The sequence below is a fragment of the Cervus elaphus genome, chromosome 14 (genome assembly GCF_910594005.1).
Source record: "Cervus elaphus chromosome 14, mCerEla1.1, whole genome shotgun sequence".
In the NCBI taxonomy this organism is placed as follows: Eukaryota; Metazoa; Chordata; class Mammalia; order Artiodactyla; family Cervidae; genus Cervus; species Cervus elaphus.
In genome coordinates this window covers 44,103,129-44,121,905 of record NC_057828.1, presented here as the reverse complement: position 1 = coordinate 44,121,905, position 18,777 = coordinate 44,103,129, and the positions used below count along the sequence as shown (strand labels likewise).

At 51.6% G+C, this 18,777-nt stretch overlaps 1 protein-coding gene and 1 long non-coding RNA gene across 2 annotated transcripts in view; one reads left to right on the top strand and one right to left on the bottom strand.

The window, feature by feature from the left end:
• DRAXIN (dorsal inhibitory axon guidance protein) overlaps positions 1-11,028 on the top strand; it is a 27,880-nt gene extending 16,852 nt beyond the window's left edge. The window contains exons 3-7 of the mRNA XM_043924441.1: positions 892-1,079; positions 2,721-2,832; positions 3,916-4,005; positions 5,492-5,581; positions 10,006-11,028. Coding sequence (XP_043780376.1) covers positions 892-1,079; positions 2,721-2,832; positions 3,916-4,005; positions 5,492-5,581; positions 10,006-10,118 — 593 coding nt within the window. The 3' untranslated portion in view covers positions 10,119-11,028. The remainder of the gene's footprint in view (positions 1-891; positions 1,080-2,720; positions 2,833-3,915; positions 4,006-5,491; positions 5,582-10,005) is intronic.
• LOC122708233 lies at positions 10,864-18,777 on the bottom strand. The gene is made up of 3 exons (XR_006345067.1): positions 18,616-18,777; positions 13,358-13,851; positions 10,864-11,000 (listed from the first exon to the last, which is right to left on the bottom strand). It is a non-coding gene; the product is annotated as an uncharacterized LOC122708233 (long non-coding RNA).

Here is an 18,777-nt window from a genome sequence, read left to right as displayed (position 1 = left end):
GGGATTGAACCTGGGTCTCCCGCATTGCAGGCAGACTCTACCGACTGAACCACCAGGGAAGCTGGTTCCTGACCACCCCCCAACCCTGCACGCTTTCCCCCTCACACTCATCCTACCCCATGCCCATGTATCTTGGAAGGCGGCATCAGTGGTTAAAAGTATTGATTCTGTATTAGATGGACCTGGGTTTGAATTCAGATTTCAATACTCACTGGCTGTGCACCCTCAGGCAAGTCACCTAACCTCCTTGTGCTTCAGTTTCCTTCCCTGTAGATGAGACTGAAAGAGTAACTACCTCCCAGAGCTCCTGCAAAGGTTAGGTGAAATAACGCTTGTAAAGCAGGACCCAGCATGCAACATGGTCCCAGCTGCAGCATGTGCTCAGCAAGCAGGGTCATCATCACCACGTAGGGAGCTCTCACTTCCCAGCCTTCTCAAAGGCCTCTCCCCTCTGCAAGGCCTCTCAGCCTCATCACCTTACTCCCCTACTCAAACTTCACCTCCTCCAGGAAGCCTTCCATGGTTAATCCTACAAACTTCACCTCCTCCACGAAACCTTCCATGGTTAATCTTACTGGTTTCCATTCATTGCACTTACACCCCTGGCTGCACTCTGTCAAGCTGGACTTGGACTTGCTGGAATGTTGTTTTAGAGGGAGAATCCCCAGCAACACTGCAAGTTCATCCTAGACATTCCCCCTTATCGTGCCCCCAGCCTCCTGTTTCCAGCCCCTTCCCCAGGAGGGTGGGCAGTGGGATGCTGGTTGAGCCAGTAACTTGTCCTATGGCTCCTGCTGCCCCCTAGCTCGCAGCAAAAAATGCGGGTCCTGCTGTGGGCCGATGGGGGTGATGAGCAGATAAAGTCGCTGTGTTCCCTGCTCCTTGTCTCAGGCCGAGCCTTGGTCAGAGGCCCCAGCTCCCTGATGAAGAAGGCGGAGCTCTCAGAAGACCAGTCCCCGGATGCTTTGATGGAGGAATCCTCCACCAGCCTGGCCCCCACCATACTCTACCTCACCACCTTTGAGGCACCTGCCACCGAAGAATCACTGATCCTGCCCGTCACATCCCTGTGGCCCCAGGTAAGGGGTTGGAAGGGTCCTTGGGACGACCTCATGCAAACCCCTCCTAGTACCTTTAGGGAGACTGAGGCACAGGGGCGGGAGGGAGATGGTCCAGGCCCATGGGGCTGGATGGAAGCCGGTTCTCCTGATGCCCATCCAGCCCATCTATAGCCAGCAGGCCCACTGTCCAGGGAGTGCTGCCACTGTCCAGGCAGTGGTCCAGGGGCTCATTCTATGGAATGCCAAGGAATCAAGTGCCAGCTCAGCACACTGGTCTCTGAACCTAGAAAAGGCAGGCTTTTGGGGAAGAATTTTGTACATCCCGCAAAGGACAGAGAATAACAATGTCTAAAACCATGTCCCCACAATCCAGAATTAACAAGCTTTAGTTAACACTTTGACACATCTGCTTCAGACCTTTAAAAAGAGAGGGAGCAAGCAAGCAAATGTGGCAAACACACCAACCATTAGTGAGTCTACGGTAGTTTAGTTGCTAAGTCATATTCAACTCTTTGCGACCCCATGGACCGTAGCCCACCAGGCTCCTCTGTCCATGGGATTTTCCAGGTAAGACTACTGGAGCGGGTTGCCATTTCTTTCTCCAAGGGATCATCTCAACCCAGGGATAGAACCTAGGTCTCCCGAATTGCAGGTGAATTCTTTACCAACTGAGCCACCAGGGAAAACCCCTGGTGAGTCTAGACAAAGGGTATTTATTCTTGCAATTAACACGAGGTGTGTCTTTGCACTTCTTCTATGGCTTTGAACATTTTTTCAAGATAAAATCATTAAACATGACCAATAAAATAATACATGTAGAAGAAGTAAAACTTTTTTAGCAGATCTTCCTTATTCTCTTTTTGAGTCTTGCACTCCCTTGAGATCCTGATAAACCATCTCCAACAAATCCACGGTTATCCATGCCGTCGAAGGGCTCCCTGAAGCCCATCTGTTGAGAATCCAGCCCTATGGCGTGCTTGCTTGCTCAATCACTTCAATCTTGTCCCACTTTTTGTGACCCTATGGGCTGTAACCCACCAGGTTCCTCTGTCCATGGCATTCTCCAGGCAAGAATGCTGGAGTAGGTTGCCGTACCCTCCTCCAGGGGAGCTTCCTGACCCAGGGATCGAACCCAGGTCTCCTGTGGCTTTTGCATGGCAGGCGGATTCTTTACCGCTGAGCCATTCTTGTCCACGTTCTACTGTGCACAGATCCAGCCCCGAAACCACAAAAGGTGGAGCCGGGGGGTCTAGAGTAGAACTGAACTATGGGCGTGGCCTCAGCAGTGCCATGCCATGGAGAACTGAGGACACCTGTAGGGGAGAGAAGGGACAGGGGAGCGAGCAGCTGGGCTTCCTCCTGAGCGGACACGCTGCCTCCCCAGCCCCCGCCCGCAGAGAGCCTGGGGACTGCAGCAGCTGTCTGTAGGCTCTGTCCTGCCTGGGGGTGGCTGCTCTGGGAAGACACTGCCCAGGTAGCTGCTGGAGCCCGAGTCCTGGAGGCCATCTCGGATTCCCCAGGCTGAGATTGCAGGCTGTCCAACACACCATGAGCTGGCCTAGGAGGAGCCCCTCCTTTGCCCTCTGATCCTGGGGCCCCACCTTTCTTCCTCCGCCTTTTGGGATCTTCAGGCTCCCTCTTCTCCACCCTCCTCCGCAGGCTCACCCCAGGCCTGACGGGGAGGTGATGCCCACACTGGACATGGCCTTGTTCGACTGGACTGACTATGAAGACTTAAAGCCTGAGGTCTGGCCATCCACAAAGAAGAAAGGTACGTCTGCCCACCCCTCCACACCCCTGCTGGGCTCCTCCCCTCCCCCACCATGCCCTGGGATAGGGGCCTGGTGACCCCAGCCTGACCTACAGATGTCCAAGTTGGGGAGGGGCATGGAGTCTATAAAGAAACAAGTACCTGAAATAGACATGTTGCTCTCAAGTGCTCATTGCACACCGGATGGATTCCAACTAGCTACTCCTTTAACCTGAAGAGAAAGAAAACATGTCTGTTCTGTTGATCCCCTCTGCCTTTTTTAAAAGTATTTTAAAATTTTGTTTTTATGTATTTATTTTGGCTGAGTCTGTGTTGCTGCCTGGGCTTTTCTCTAGTTGCAGAGAGCGGGGGCTACTCTCTAGTTGAGGCCTGGGGACTGCTCACTGCGGTGGCTTCTCTTGTTGGGGAGCACCAGCTCTAGGGCAGGCGGGCTCCAGTCGATGTGGCTTCCCAGGCTCTAGAGCACAGGCTCAGGAGTTTCAGCACACCAGTTTAGTTGCTGTGGGATCCTCCTCACCCGGGGATCGAATCCGTCTCCTACTTTGGCAGGTGGATTCTTTACCACTGAACCACTAGGGAGTGTGTGTGAGTAGCTTAGTCGTGTCTGACTCTTTGGGACCCCATGATCCTCCAGACTCCTCGCTCTGTGGAATTCTCTGTGGAGTTTGTTGCCGTTCTCTTCTCCAGGGGATCTCTTCTCCAGGGGATCTTCCCGATCTAGGTATCAAACCCAGGTCTCCTTCATTGTAGGCGGATTCTTTACCATCTGAGCTACCAGAGAACCACCAGGGAAGCCCCCCCGCTTTTATTTGTCCACTCCATTGGCATACGGGATCCTAGTTCCTTGGTCAGGGATAGAACCCGTGCCCCTTGCATTAGGAGCACAGAGTCTCAACCACTGGACTGCCAGGGGAGTCCTCTGACCCCATTTTTAGAGAAGGGAAAACTAAGGCAGAGAGGCTTCATGTCTTCCCCAAGCCACACTGTGGAAGTGGTGGTGTCAGCACTCTGACCCTGGCATCCAGTGCCTAATCTCTGCGCTGATGAGCCTCAGCCTCTGACCACAGGTCCTGTTTTCCCCAGAGAAACACCGTGGCAAACTCTCCAGTGATGGGAACGAAACATCACCAGCTAAAGGGGAGCCCTGCGACCATCACCAGGACTGCCTGCCAGGTACCAAACCAGCATTGTGTTCCAGGCACTAGGCAGGGCGCTGGGGGAACTGTTGTGGGGGTGGGAGCAGGCGGGTGTTCCCAGACACATGAGCAGGATCCTTTAGGGATAGTAAATAATAACAACCACTCTGATGAGAGTTGCTGCCATACTTTATTCTATTTCATCCTCAAAGCAACCCAGACAGAGAGAGACCCTGTCATTCCCAATTTTCAGGCAAGGAAACTGAGGCTCAGAGAGGCCAAGTGTTTCAGCTGTGATCACAGAGCTCAGAAGTGGCTCAAACCTGAGTCTGCTGTTCTGAACCGCTGTCCCACACTGCCTTAAGTCAGGATAACCCTTCTCCCGACTTCTCCCTAATGTCTTATCAGGCTTCATTCTGTCCTCATCCTGTCGTGACACTGCTGGGCTCCTGTGGGTGCTTTGATGATATCCTGACCTGTTCAGCAGCTGAGCCCATCAAGACAGTCTGAGAACAGGGGCCTGGGGTTTGGATGGATGGTCTAAACCGCTGGCCCTCGACTGGGTCACTCGGGACTTCTGGGAAGCCAAAACCAAGTTGGAGTTAGAAGGGCAGAAGGTTTCTGGGGATGGTGGGGGATAAGGCCTATGAACAATAAAAGCGGGAGGAAGGAGGAATGGACAGGAGTCTGATAGAATCTCGGCCAGCCCAATGGGCAGCTCCAGAACAAAGACTCCCTGTTACAAGAGGCCCTCACTGGGCAGAAATAGCCAGGCCCTGGCAGCCAGTCACTGCCCAGGCTGTTCTGCCCAGTGTGACATCATCAGCCCAGGAGGCTCCTGAAGGTGTTAACAGTGGTGGCTGGAGGCTAACTGCTCTCCTGGCCAGTGGACTGCAAGGGCAGACACTCGAGTGGCACACCTTGGCTCCTGTTAATTCAGTAGCCAGAATATTCTACAAAACAGCAACTGAATCATTTGGCATTGTGTAAACCAGACCACCAGCTCCCTGACAAGTTGTTTCCCTTCCAAATGGTTTTTCCACCCAGAGCAGGAAGAAAAGGCTCAAGTTTGGGCCCACTGGACAGTGGCTCTGAGAGCTGGCTCTGTGGTGGGTGAGGTTGTGCCTGGGGTTGCATCTCAGGGGCTTCTGTTTCCCCATCTGTCAAAAGAGGACGTTGGCGTCCATGATCCCTGCGGCCCCTCCCAGCTCCACGCTGACTCCACACCTGGCGGCCCCCCAGCCTTTCCACCCAGTGGGGAATCAACAGTGCTTTTCCTCCTCCCATGATCAATCAATTGCCCATCTGGGGCGTCTAGGGTCTCAGCCGCCCGCCCTCTGGGGACCTTGGCCGGGACATCCGTCGGTGGTTCCGCCTGGGAGCCTTGTGCACCAGATGGTCCACCCTGCCAGGGGCAGCCCCGCCACGGAGATGATGGATCTCCTGTCCAGTGGGAGCATGTATGGGGCGGTGGGGAGGGTCTGCTCGGCACGGCTGACCGCGTGTGCTTGCCATGTGGGCAGGGACCTGCTGCGACCTCCGGGAGCATCTCTGCACGCCCCACAACCGAGGCCTGAACAACAAATGCTTTGACGACTGCATGTGCGTGGAAGGTGAGGCCAGATGCCGGGGGCTCCCTCGGTGCCGAGAACCTTGCCACCTCCCATTCTCCTCGAGGCAGGGGTGGGCAGCGAAGGGGGTGAGAGGATCCCTGGGGAACTGAAGACACCAGCAGGAACAGCTTCGCTCGGTGCTTTCCCAATCTGTGAATTCATTTAGTTCCATTCCTGGCATCGTTGCTCAGATTTGCTTTTCTCATCTCTTGAAATACAAGCTGGTATGATCTCCCATGATCTGGAGACAGGAGAAGGGAGAAGAGAGAAGCGTATCTTTTAAAAGAAGATCAAACCTGAGAAGTCTGGTGCTTTCACACCAGAATTCTATCCCAGGGGAGACATTCCAAGTGTGATAACAAGGGGTGAGGAGTGAATTTCCCAGCACTTTCCCAAGGAAGGAGGCTCTTACCCAGCTGGCTCCCTCTGAACTCCTCTGAGCGAGCTCTGAGCTCCCACGTGGAGCAGAGCGTGTCCCTCCGCCCAGGTGTGCCTAGATGTACCCAGCTGTGTGCCAAGCACTCTACCTGTTAGCGCCTCAATCCTCACAACCATCTCAGACAGGAGCTATCGTTCTCCCCATTTCACGCAAAAGTAAACTGAGGCACAGAAATGTTAAGTCACTTTCGCAAACCTATATAGGTAGAAAAGTGGGGGAAATATTTTAAATTGTGTATTCTGAAAATTTTCAAATACATATTAAAGTCGTCTCAATAGTATAAAGAACCCCCATTTCCTATCATCCAGTTTCACTAATTCTCACTCACGGCCGATCTGTGCTGTCCCCTCTGCCCCATCCAGTTCCCCACTGCAATAGGATTTTTTTTTTTTTTTTTTGGCAATAGGATTTTGAAGCAACTCCTAAGAATGTAGATATTTTACCTGTGAATATTTCCATATATACATCTCAGAGACAAGTACTCTTTTAAAAACAAAACACCGAAAATGCACAATAATTACTGGATGTCATCCCACCTCCAAGGTTCACTTCTCTAGGGTGAGGGGTTTGACCTTTGTCCCTTTGTGGACCGTCCTGAGGTACACGCCATATTTTTTGCTCACATTAGCTTCAAAGTTATCTGCTGTGAAAGCAATAAAGCTGCTTCAGTCCAATTATTCATTTGTCCAGTTGGTCAAGACATATTTCCTGAGTGCCTACTGTGTATCAAGTTCTGATCAAGACATTGGGGATTCAGGGGTGAAGAGAACCAACAAGTTCTCCACCATGGATTCCATTCTAGTGAGATGAGTGACAGTTAGCAAATAACTGGGCTTCCCGAGGAGCTCAGATGGTAAAGCATACGCCTGCAATGCAGGAGACCCAGGTTCAGTGCCTGGTTTGGGAAGATTCCCCTGGAGAAGGAAATGGCAACCCCCTCCAGTATACTTGCCTAGAAAATTAGGCAAAATCTGGACAGAGGAGCCTGGCAGTCTACAGTCCATGGGGTCGCAAAGAGTCGGACACGACTGAGCAACTAACCCATACACACACACACACACACAAGCAAATAATTAGATGTCTGTAAAAAGGAGTAGAACTGTAAAGACAGTAATTCAGGCTGGCCTGGGAGTTATCTTAGAAAGGATGGACAGGAGCGGCACACAAGCAAATAATTAGATGTCTGTAAAAAGGAGTAGAACTGTAAAGACAGTAATTCAGGCTGGCCTGGGAGTTATTTTAGAAAGGATGGACAGGAGCGGACAGCAGAACTAGCCACCTGAAGATGAGAAGTGGGGTAGGAAGGGAGAGTCCCAGACAAGCAGCAGAGCAAAGGCAAGGACCTCGGACAGGAGCAAGGCTGGCATGTTCGAGTGCGCCTGGCACACAGCAGCCACACGCTGGCACAAGAGGAGGTAGGAGAAGTTGGGGGGTAGGATCAGGACTTCATTTACATTATCATGGGAAGGTGTGGGCAGGTTTTTTCTTTTTTCTTCTTTTTTTAGTATTTATGATTTTGCTGCATCGGATCTTAGTTGCTCCGCCACATGTAGGATCCTTGTTTGCCCACTAGGGATCAAACCCGCATCTCCTGTATTGCAAGGCGGATTCTTAACCCCTGGACCGTCAGGGAAGTCTCTCAGCAGGTTTTAAGAAAGGGAATGACTTGGTCTGACTTTTGAGTATACCAGCTCACTCTGGCTGCAGGACTGTGACGGGCAGGACTGGAGAGGCAGGGATGAGCTAGGAGGTGAGGGGATGGAGGTAGGCAGGGGTGGAGATGCTGAGAAGCCGCCTTCTGTTGCCTGTGTGCAAAGTGGGGGCACATTTGGCGAAGGAGGAGACTGAGGTGCATAGCAGGTTGGAGGGCACTTCATTCCAGGGAGCTTGGAATAGCATCAGGACCTCCAGGTCCAGCCTGCCCAGGTGAGGGGACTGTGGCCCTACTGCTGCACATACCCAGTTGGTGCCCTGCTGGATGCTCAGTGGGCAGCCCTCTGCCAGGGAAGCCATCCTTCCTTCCTCCCCTCAGCCTCAGTTAGGAGGGGGTAGCTTTTCATGCCTTCAAAAGCTAACTGTGCAGCCAAAGCCCCATCTGCTCATTTCCCTGGTCCCTCCCATCCTGGTCGGTCCCGCCAAAACTCTCATTTCCTCCCTAGAGACTCAGACTCTGGGGAAAAAACAAAGAAATTGAGTGGAAATGACAGCTCCTTAAAGATGGTCCAGGAAGAGGTTTTCACCCAGATGCTAGAGCAGAGGGATCCAAGTGATGCCAGGAACCCTCATGAGGACCAAGAGTCCTGAGGACTTCTGAGAAATTCTGAAATGTTGCATTCAGGTCCCAGAGCTGAAGTCCAGCAGTCTAGGCCAGCCTGAAGGGTTCCAGAAGGGCTTCTGTGGCTACCAACCACTCCTATTCATGATCCCCTGCCCCTCCCAAGTGTCACTCGTGTGGCCACAGATCTGAAGGCTCAGTGATCCAGGTGTTGGTTCTAGACCCCTAAGGACAAACTTCACGGCAATTCCTGCATCCTCTTGACAGTGACATAAGCAGATCTTAAATTGGTGATGGCCCCTCTCCCTGTGGTCACTCCTAAACGGAAATGTAGAGATTGTTCAGACCACACTAACACCTCCTTCCCTAACCCCCGACGCCGGATCAGGAGGATATGGCTTTTTTTTTTGGCTGAATTGCTGTCTTAGTTGCAGCACACGTGATCTTCATTGTGGCATATGGACTCTCTAATTGTGGCTCTTAGACTTGGTAGTTGCAGCGAGAGCTTAGTTGGTCCATGGCATGTGGAATCTTAGTTCCCCAATCAGGGATCAAACCCACATCCCTTGAACTGCAAGGTGAATTCTTAACCACTGGACCACCAGGGAAGTCCCGGGAGAATGTGGCCTGAAATGAAAAACACGCCTACCTATGTATACCAGGGGATGTCTATCATGGGCCATGATTTAGCCCAAGCAGGAACCCCTCCCACTGGTGGGCCAAGAGGGGCACGTATACTGTAATTAAGGTGGTCAGGGAGGGTCCCTTTGAGAAGGGACTGTGAAGGAGCCAGCTATGCCAAGAGCTTCAGGAAGGGATTTCTGGCTGTGAGAACAGCAAAGGCCCTGAGGCTGGAAATGGTGGGGTGTATGAGGAAAACTGAGAAGACTAGGTGTGGCTGGAGTTACAGAGTGAGGAGGAGTGGGAGGTAAAGAGAGCAGACAGAGGGCAGGGCAGGTCCCAGAGAGTCTTGTAAGCCAGGGGAAGCAGTTTAGATCTCCTTTGGAGTACGGTGGGGAGCCCACGGGAGGTTTTATAGGGAAGGGCAGAATCTGAATCTCTTTTATTTATTATTATTATATGCTATGCTGCATGGCATGTGGGATCTTAGTTCCCTGACCAGGGATCAAATCCAAGCTCCCTGCATTGGAAACACAGAATCTTTACCATTGCACTACCAGGGAAGCCCTGCATCCCTTTTAAAAATAATTTTAATAGACTATTTTTAGAGTCTTTTTAAGTTTACAGGAAGATTAGACAGAAAATACAGCAGTCTCATATGCCTCCCCCCCCCCCCGCCCCCCAGTTTCCCCTGTTATCTTACATTAGTGTGGTACACTTTAAGACTGGTGAACCTATAGTGGTACATTATTAAGTCCATAATTTACATTAGCGTTCACTCTTTGTATTGCACATTCCTAGGGTTTTGACAAAGACTAGACATGTACCCACCATTATAGATAGTATCGCACAAAATAGTTTCGTGGTTCTAAATATCTCCTGTGCTCCATCTGTTCACTCTTCTCCGTCTGTGATTCTGTTTTTTAAACCCATTCAAGCTGCCGTGCGGGGGATGGATTGGTTGTAGGGCAGAAAAAAAGAAGGCAGTGATAGTGAAACGGTGCGAGGCCGGGCGGGGGGCGGGGCGGGGGGAGAGGTGGGGAGGACGGACTGGTCTCACGTCTGACCCCCTTGCCTCTCTTCGCTCAGGGCTGCGCTGCTACGCCAAATTCCACCGGAACCGCAGGGTCACCCGGAGAAAGGGGCGCTGCGTGGAGCCCGAAACGGCCAACGGCGACCAGGGGTCTTTCATCAACGTTTAGCGGCCCGCGCGAGACGCCTCCGCACCGGCCTGGGGAGCGAGCTCCGGAGTTTTGGAGAAGCCGGGCAGTTTGTTTATAACTAGCGGTGGCGGATCAAATGCGGGACCAGCTGACTGAGGCTGCAGGCTCAGATCCAGGACGCTCCGTTCCGAGCCCTGGACGAACTGCCCCCGCCCAGGAGCCGAGCAGCAGCACGCCTGCACCCACCCCTGGGCGGACGGGAGACCCACACCGCCTGCGCATCCGGTGTCCGTGTTCTCCGCGATGGCAATGTCGAGAGTGCCCTCTATCGTCCGACCGCAGCACTGCAACGGTTTCAAGTTTCAAAAGGAAGAGGTTTTTGAGCTGGCAAAGAATGGAAACTCCTGGAGAGAGGGGGAACCAAAAGGCGGGAGATGAATACCGAAGCACCTCCTATGTACCAGGCACTGTGCTAAACGCGGGCCATACGTTATCTCGTTTATCACATGACCTTTTAAAGTAGGCATAATCACCATTTTACAAGTGAGGAAACTGAGGCAGGCTTAAATGATCTTGTCCAGGGTCCCAGATCAATGCTCCTCAAACCTTCACCTGTGTGAGAATGCCCAGGGATCTGGTTAAAATGCAGATTCCAATTCAGTCGATTCTGCATTTCTAACAAGATTCAGGGCTTGCTGATGCTCCTGGTGACCCGGGACCTCACTGAAAGCACCAGGTCCCGGGGAGTCAGGAGTGGAGCTGGCATCTGAACCTGGGTCTGCCCAGCTCCAAGGCTCACATCCTTGCTCTTCCACAACCAAGGACTCATTCCAAGTTCTCCACGGCTTTCAGTGAGAGACACGTGTTCCTTGGTGGTTCCTTTTGCTGTGGTGAAGGCTGGAATAACAGACAATTCCTTCCCTGGACAAAGGTGTATCACTTCAAAGAAGAAGAAAAAAAGAAAACATGCATTAAGCACCTGCTTGCTTACAAGGCAGGATTTGGGAAGACTGGCGAACTGGTGTTCTGAGAGAGGAAGTGTTTAAGGGAAATGGTAAAGCTGTTCCTTATGTCTATGGCCCTGCTCACCCCATCCCAGGACGTGCACCTTGGAGGGGCCTGAAAGCTGCCATCCCAGGGGTTCTTTGACTTTTGGAGTTCATGACCTTTGAGAATCTAATGCAAGCATGGACTGAAAAACACACATTGCCAGTTGGCACCCACTTTGTATACGTCTTAGTGGTTCTAGGTCCCCCAGAGACCATCCCAGGTCTACAGGTCTACACTTCTTCAACAGAGTGTACTGAGGAGCTGGGGACATCTCTTCTAACTGCATTCATCATGGGCCAGACCCATGATGCCCACCCGAACACCTTTCCAAGCTGATGTGACTCTAGTGGCCACCTCAGGGGAGTCACTTAAATCCCTCCACCTGGCATCTCACTCCTGACCAACCCTCAGGTCCAAGGCAAACAAGGTTGCAAACCTTCCCTCTCCAGATGCCTTGCTGGCCTGGACCCCTGCCGGAGGGACCACACCCACAGGATGCCAGGCCTGTTTACTCCATTGGGAAAATCAGTTGGGGGTCAAGGGTATGGCACCGAGGAAGGCAAACAGATCTAGAAGAAACCAAATACACCGGCTCTTTTCTCCTTATTCAAGTTCAAAGCCCATGGGAATCTTAGGGAGGGGAGGACCGCAAGAGATCAAAGCCGGCTATTTGAAAATTGAATCCGCCTGCAGTTTTGTCTGTTTGAGACCAGACAAGGCCTGTGCTGTGTGCCTCATATGGGGTGGCCGATTTAAGATCATGATAGAACCCTAGTGGTGGTGGCTGCTGGCAGAGAACCCAGAATTGCTTTTGTCTGGTGGCGGCGGGGCGGGGAGGGGGGGTGCGGTGGGCAGTGGTAAGGGTGGCCCTGGCCATCGATGATGGAAACACAAAGCTGGAAGGCTCAATGGAGCTATCAGTGCCTACCAAGGGAGCTCCATGGCTGGAAATTCAGGGCCTATCTCTTTGCCCTAGCTACTGCCATTTTGCATTTGCAAAGGCAAAGTGGGTGGAATTCTCTTAACTCCAGAGTTAGGGGTTCCAAAGCCCCCTCTGTGTTTAACAAACCTCTGTGCCAGAAGTTCTTCCTTAGGTCTACCTTAAATTTCTTTTGCTGGTGCATAAGCCAATATCCTCGAATCCAGGGTTCAACAAACTTATCATAATGGGCCAGATAAATATTAATATTATAGGCTGTGTTCCAATGAAGCTATTTATGAACACAGAATTTCAGATAATATTCACTTGTCACAGACGATTATTCTTTTGATTTTTTTAAAACACATTTTGAAATGTGAAAACCTCTTAACTTGCAGACTACACAGAAACAGGCAGTGGGTTGGACTTGGATCCCAGGCCGTGGTTTGCCAATCTCTGCTTTAATCTGCTGGTCTCAGCCTTGGCTGCACATTAGGACAGTCTGGGGAACTTTCAAAGATACCAAAACTTTCAAAGGTGCCTGAGCCCACCTGCGAAGATTCTGGTTTAATCGCTCTGGGTTGTGTCTGGGCATCGTACTTTTGCAAGGCATCCGGGTGGCTCTACGTGTCACCTGGGCCTGGCCTGGGACCCCTGCCCTTGTCCTCCTGCGGTAGTGAAGCTGCTGACAAACAGCCTGCTCCACCACTCACTACCTTGGTGATCCTAGGAGACTTCATTAAGGTCTCTGTGCCTGGATTTATCTGTAAAATGGGGATAATCACTCCTTCTTCATAGTGGTGTTGTGAGATGTAAATACAAAATCCTAGCAACATGCTTGCTACAGTGCCTGGCACATAATAAGCCCTCAGTGTCAGCTAATTTATTTTCTAGGATGATTTTAGCAGGTGTTCTGTTTTTTGACAGTGATCCATCATGTACTCAGAGATCAGTTCAAAGTCACCATTCAGGATCCTTTCCCAAAGCATGTTCCCTGGAACACAGGGCTGTGAGATACTCCCTTAGGAAAGAGGGGATGGGGTTCTGTGGTCAAAGAGGTTTGGAACACTGTTCTGGACTCAGCCCAAAGCAGCATGTACAGATTCTGTACACTAAGGCAGAGCTGTGGATGTCAGTGGCTTTGCAACAACAGGATCAGGAGTTTGTAAATATATCCCCCCTCCTCACCCTGAGGCTGGGAAGAGCTGAGCAGGAGGCCAAGTGGAAACCAATAGCTACTGGGATGGTCACCTGTGCCCCCTGCATTCCTCCTGAGGGAGCTTTCCAGCCATTCCCCAGAGATACTCACTGTTCCCACGGGGATGCCTTTCTGTGACTTGTCTGGTGATGCCAAGAGTGGCTCCTGAGCCTGCCAGAGATGGGCGAAGGGTCAGAGGACATGAGAACCATGCCACATGGGAATGTGACAGCTTCACCTGCCCCTTGAGGAATCACCGAGCCATATGTCATGTCCCGAAGCCAAGACCCCTTCCATCACCTAGAAGCTACAGGTGGAGCCTTTGTTGTTAATTCACTCAATCATGGCACCCCATGGACTGCAGCACGCCAGGCTTCCCTGTCCTTCACCATCTCATGGAGTTTGCTCAGACTTATGTCCATTGAATTGGTGACGCCATCCAACCATCTCGTCCCCTTCTCCTCCTGCCTTCAATCTTTCCCAGCATCAGGGTCTGCCTTACTTCAAGCCATATTCAACACATCCAATACAATCTGATGTTGAGATGACGGGCATCAACTTCCTGGAAGGGATCCGCTTTGCAGCTGGAGAGACTTCCATGTAACCTGCAAGGAACACGTTTATGAAACAACAGAACAGCAAGGAAAAATTGGTGCTGGGAGACACAGCAGGAGAGGCAAACTATTTAGGCTCCTCGTTGGGGGTTGCATGCAGTTGACAGGGACACCATGTCCTTCATGATGATCTACACTCCTGTGGGAGATGGGAGGGCATGTGCTGGGGAGGGCATGGTAGGACTTGCCAATCTGAAGAAACAGGGGCTTCCATCACAGGGAGTATATTTACTGAATCCTAAATCAGGATGGTGGTCTGATGGAGGATAAGCAGCCTCTTCTGGATGCAAAAGGATTTCTGGTCCCTCCATCCTTTTTTTGTTATTGTTGGGACAAGGAATAGTGATTTTATTCGGAAAACCAGCCAACCCCATCTTGCCTGAGTTAGAATTCAGTCTCCTTTTATATTTAAAGGGGAAACTCAAACACTTTTTGGTTCTCATCAGCCTTCATCTCTTCCTCCCTGCAGTCAGTCATTCACAGGTGAACCTGATCAGGATGTTCCTTGTGTGCTAAACAAAGGTATTTTAGCTAAATGCTCATTATCTGGGAAGCAGGGTTCCCAGTAATGGGCCATTATGTGTAATTTAAGTTTATAGGCAATGTCCCTGTAGTGATTTATTTGTAATAGGATACAAAAGGTCTTCCCTATCACAATTCCCACTGTCAATGTCCGTCCCAGTCTTGTGGGGGAAAGACCTGGGAACTTGGCAGAAATGTGGGATCCCGGCCCCACTGGGACCTGTTGAATCAGTATCTCTAGGGGTGGGTTTTCACAGGTTCTCCAGGCTGTCCTTGTGCACAGTAAAGGTTCAGAGACACAGCAGAGGCAGAGGGGGAGACAGGACAGTCAGACAACCAGGGACATTTGGATGATTCGGGGGCGTTTGCATATGGGTGTGAGTTGACCAATCTGAGATCCACTTTGCCTGGGTAATAACCAGCAGTGACCAACTTGCAGGCTCCAAGGCCCTGCCTCCTGGGCTGGAACTGGCCTTTATTTTCAGAGGAAATGAAGTGGAGCATCTGGGCCTGGGGCCTCAGTCGTTGGGTTTTCTGGCTCTTGGGAACTTCCCTGGGGGACTATGGTTCCTATTTATAAAGTATGGGGGCAACAGGGAAGTGGGGAGGTGCTACACCCTTGAGTCCCATGCTGGCGTGTTGCATGCGCTCTCTTGAGCTGTAAATAAAGAGATGATGGTTAATAAGCTTCGCTGTTGTCTCTCTCTGCCCCTCAAGATGGTCTGTCTTGCAGACAGGGAGCACTGTCAGGGTGTTTCGGGGGAACTCAGCCTGGTGTTTCTCCAGCTACTTATTCATTCATTCTGCACCTTGTATTAAGCATTTGCTCTGAGCTAAGCAGAAGAGAGTGGCAGATGATGAGATGGTTGGATAGCATCACCTATTCAATGAACATGAACTTGGGCGAACTCCGGGAGATAGTGAGGGACAGGGAGGCCTGGTGTGCTGCAGTCTATAGGGTCGCAAAGAGTCTGACATGACTTAGCAACTGAACAGCCAAGCAGTACACAGGCAGGTAGGGTCTCTGCCCTCACCTGGACTGCATCATGGTCCTCTAACCAGACCACTGGGTGGGAGTTTCATATTTTTTATCTTCTCCCACTTTAGGGTTGGGGCAGCTAAGGTCCCAAAGAGATTACAGGCCATATACAAGGCTGGCAGGCACACTGCAGGCAGAGAGTGCTGAGAAAAGCAGGTGCCCGCTTGGGCAGAATGAGGAAAACAAAGCCCCGCCACCTGAGGCCAGGCCTGGGCAGGTTCAGATGCCGACTTGGGAAAGGGCGTGAGCTGGCTGGGGGTGGACTGTCTTAGCACCAGGAAGGACATCTGTTATCTTAGTGGCAGCTCCAGCCAGCACCACCCAGCTGTGCAGACCAGACCCCCTCCAAGCCTAGCCGATCAGAGCACGGCTATGTTATGGCTTTCAGTGGCTCTGTGTCCTAAAGCCAAGGGCGGGTCCAGACCCTCCTGGGAGCCAGAGTAACCACAGATGTGGGAAGCCCCTAAAGGCCCAGGGTCCTTGTGGGGATTTCCCTGCCCAGGCACCACTGAGGGCCTGGTTCCTGCAGCTTGGATAGGGAAACCCCCCTAATCCAGGGTTTCTGTAACACAGGCCTGGGGCGCCAGTGTCAGGATATTCTGAGGGGCAGACCCACGGTTCTGAGCCTACCCAGGCCCCTGACTCAATCTCTAGGGGTGGGCTTGGGAATCTGCATGTTGATAAATACCCCCTCACACCACCCCAAGTCCTGAGAACTACTGCACCAAACCTTCCTGAGAACTCACGTTCTTCCCTGCTAAGGCCCCAGATAGCTGGCAAATCCCCCACTGAGAGTGGATCCCAGGAATCAAGCCCAGGAGGTCCGCCTTCATATAAGCAACTGCTCAACTCAGCCATTGTAATACAAAAGCCTCCAGAGACAACACAGAAATAGATGAGCACAAATGCATGAACATGGTTGTGTTCCAATAAAACTTTATTGACACCAAAGGGCAGCAGGCTGGATCTGCCCTTGGTCTGTAGCCAGGCCCTAGTTACTGCTGACCCCGGGGTCAATGGTTATAGAAAGGCATGCTGGGCTTCTAAAAGCCCCCTTTGTTGTGGAATGTCAATTCAAACCCATTTCTGCTAAGGAGGGTCTGAGCAGTCTGAAGTGAAGGGTCAAGATCAGCTGAACCTGAGGCCATGGGACTTCAATGCTCCGTGCTGGCAGCGTGCATGCAGCCCTCAGGGGATCAGGTGGCTGGATTGGCAGTGTCTCAGGGTTCTCCAGAGAAACAGAACCAACTGAGCATTTGTATTTATGTATCTTTAAGTGTCTATGTGTTTACTTCTTCTTTATATATGTATTTATATAGAGATTTATTTTAAGGAATTGGCCCATGCTATTATAGGAGCCATCAAGTCTGAAATTTGCAGGGCCAGCCAGCAGGTGGGAAACTCAGGCAGGGCTCAATGTTGCAGGCTTGAGACCATGTTTTTTGTTCCCCAAGACCTCAGCTTTTGCTCTCGAGGCCTTCACCTGATCGGGTGAGGCCCACCCACATTCAGCCAGGTCCTCTCCTTTACATGAAGTCAGCTGCTTGCTGATGTTGGCCACATCTGCAAAGTGCCTTCACAGCAGCACCTGGAGTGGTGTGTGATTAAATCTTTGGGTACAACAGCCTAGCCAAGTTGACACATAAATATAATCACAGGGGCAGAGGCGGGGGGAGCTCCTGGAGCTGGGCTCCCAAACTCCAGATCCAGATCACAACACTTGGGTGTGTGGTAGCATCATCTGTGATGTACCATGAAGCTCTGGGCCTCCTTGCTCCGTTTGCCAGCTTTAGCTTCAGGTGGCAGCAGCAGTGGTTACCATCTGTCATGTATGTGGGCATGGGTGCTTTGGTGTGCCCAGAGGAACGTCTGGACCTGAAATTCCACTTGGAGTGGATAGGGTGCAAGGGTGCTGTGAGTGGACCCACATAGGCAAGTGGCTAACAAGGGCACCCCTTCCTTTCATCACACCCCCACCCCCAATGCTGTATCCTGAAACCCACCTGTTTGTGCTGGGAGGCCAGCCTCAGGACAACTGGGCTGCTTCCACACTGGTGATTGGTCAGTGCGGTAGGGCTGGGTAGTCAATTCTGCACAATGTGGCCCCAAAATGTCCCACTGTGTTCCCACCCTTGACCTTGTGTCAGCTCCCCACACATAGTGAAATCCAGGGTTAGCGAGGAAACGCATTCATCTGAACACTGCCCTGACCTCTGTTTACTGAGCTGAGTCCACTGCATGAGGCACATACCCTCTGGTGTAGCTGGAAGTTGTTAGAGCCCATTTTGCAGAGCAGAAGAACTAAGGCACTAAGAAACAAAGGCCACTTGTCCAAAGTAATGTAGTTACTTAGTGGCAGAGCTAGGGACAACTACCAGGTGTCTCTGAGTCTAAAACCTAACTGTGGGTAATAATTCCCTGGCATTCTAGTCATTGGGGCTTCCCTGGTAGCTCAGATGGTAAAGCATCTGCCTACACTGTGGGAGACCCAGTTCAGTCCCTGGGTCGGGAAGAGCCCCTGGAGAAGGAAATGGCAACCCACTCCAGTATTCTTGCCTGGAAAATCTCGTGGACTGAGGATCCTGGTAGACTACAGTCCATGGGGTTCGCAAAGAGTCGGACATGACTGAGCGACTTCACTCACTCATTCTAGTCATGAAGACTCCACACTCCCCTGCAATACAGCACAGGGAGCCCAGTCTGGAGCTACGTGATCACCAAGAAGGGTGGGATGGGGTGGGTGGGAGGCAGGCTCAGGAGGGAGGAGATAAATATATATATGGCTGATTCGAGTTGTACAGCAGAAACAACACATTGTAAAGCAGTTATCCTCCGATTAAAGGGAAAAAAGAAAGAAAGAGTCTATGCTTCTGAAGCAGAGGGTATGAGTTTGGTCCCTGGTCAGGGAACTAAGATCCCACATGCTGTGCAGTGCGACCAAAAAATAAAATAAAACCTGATTATGGCCACCAGTCTCATGTTCCTCTCAAAGGCCATAAATTCACTGAGCACCTCCCAGGAGTCAGTCACCAATTCTCACCCTCAGGCCCATCCACTTGGCAGATCACAGGAATGTGAGCTCACCCTGGGGCCATCAAGACTGCTGTTGGGGCCAGCGGGGGTGGGGGGTGGGACAAGAGCTCTGCCTGCAGGTCCCAGCCCTGGGCTGCCTAGGGCGAAGGTCACCCACTCACCTTTAGGCCGCCTCCCGGAGGGCTCCTCAGAGAGAAAAGGGGTCGAGATTCCTCCCAGGGGCTTTCCAACTGGTGGAATCTGTGGAGGCACCCTGCCCAGTCCCACCACTGCTTCCTCATTCTTTTCTTATCTCTCCGCTAGCTCCTTAGTGACCCCCAGCA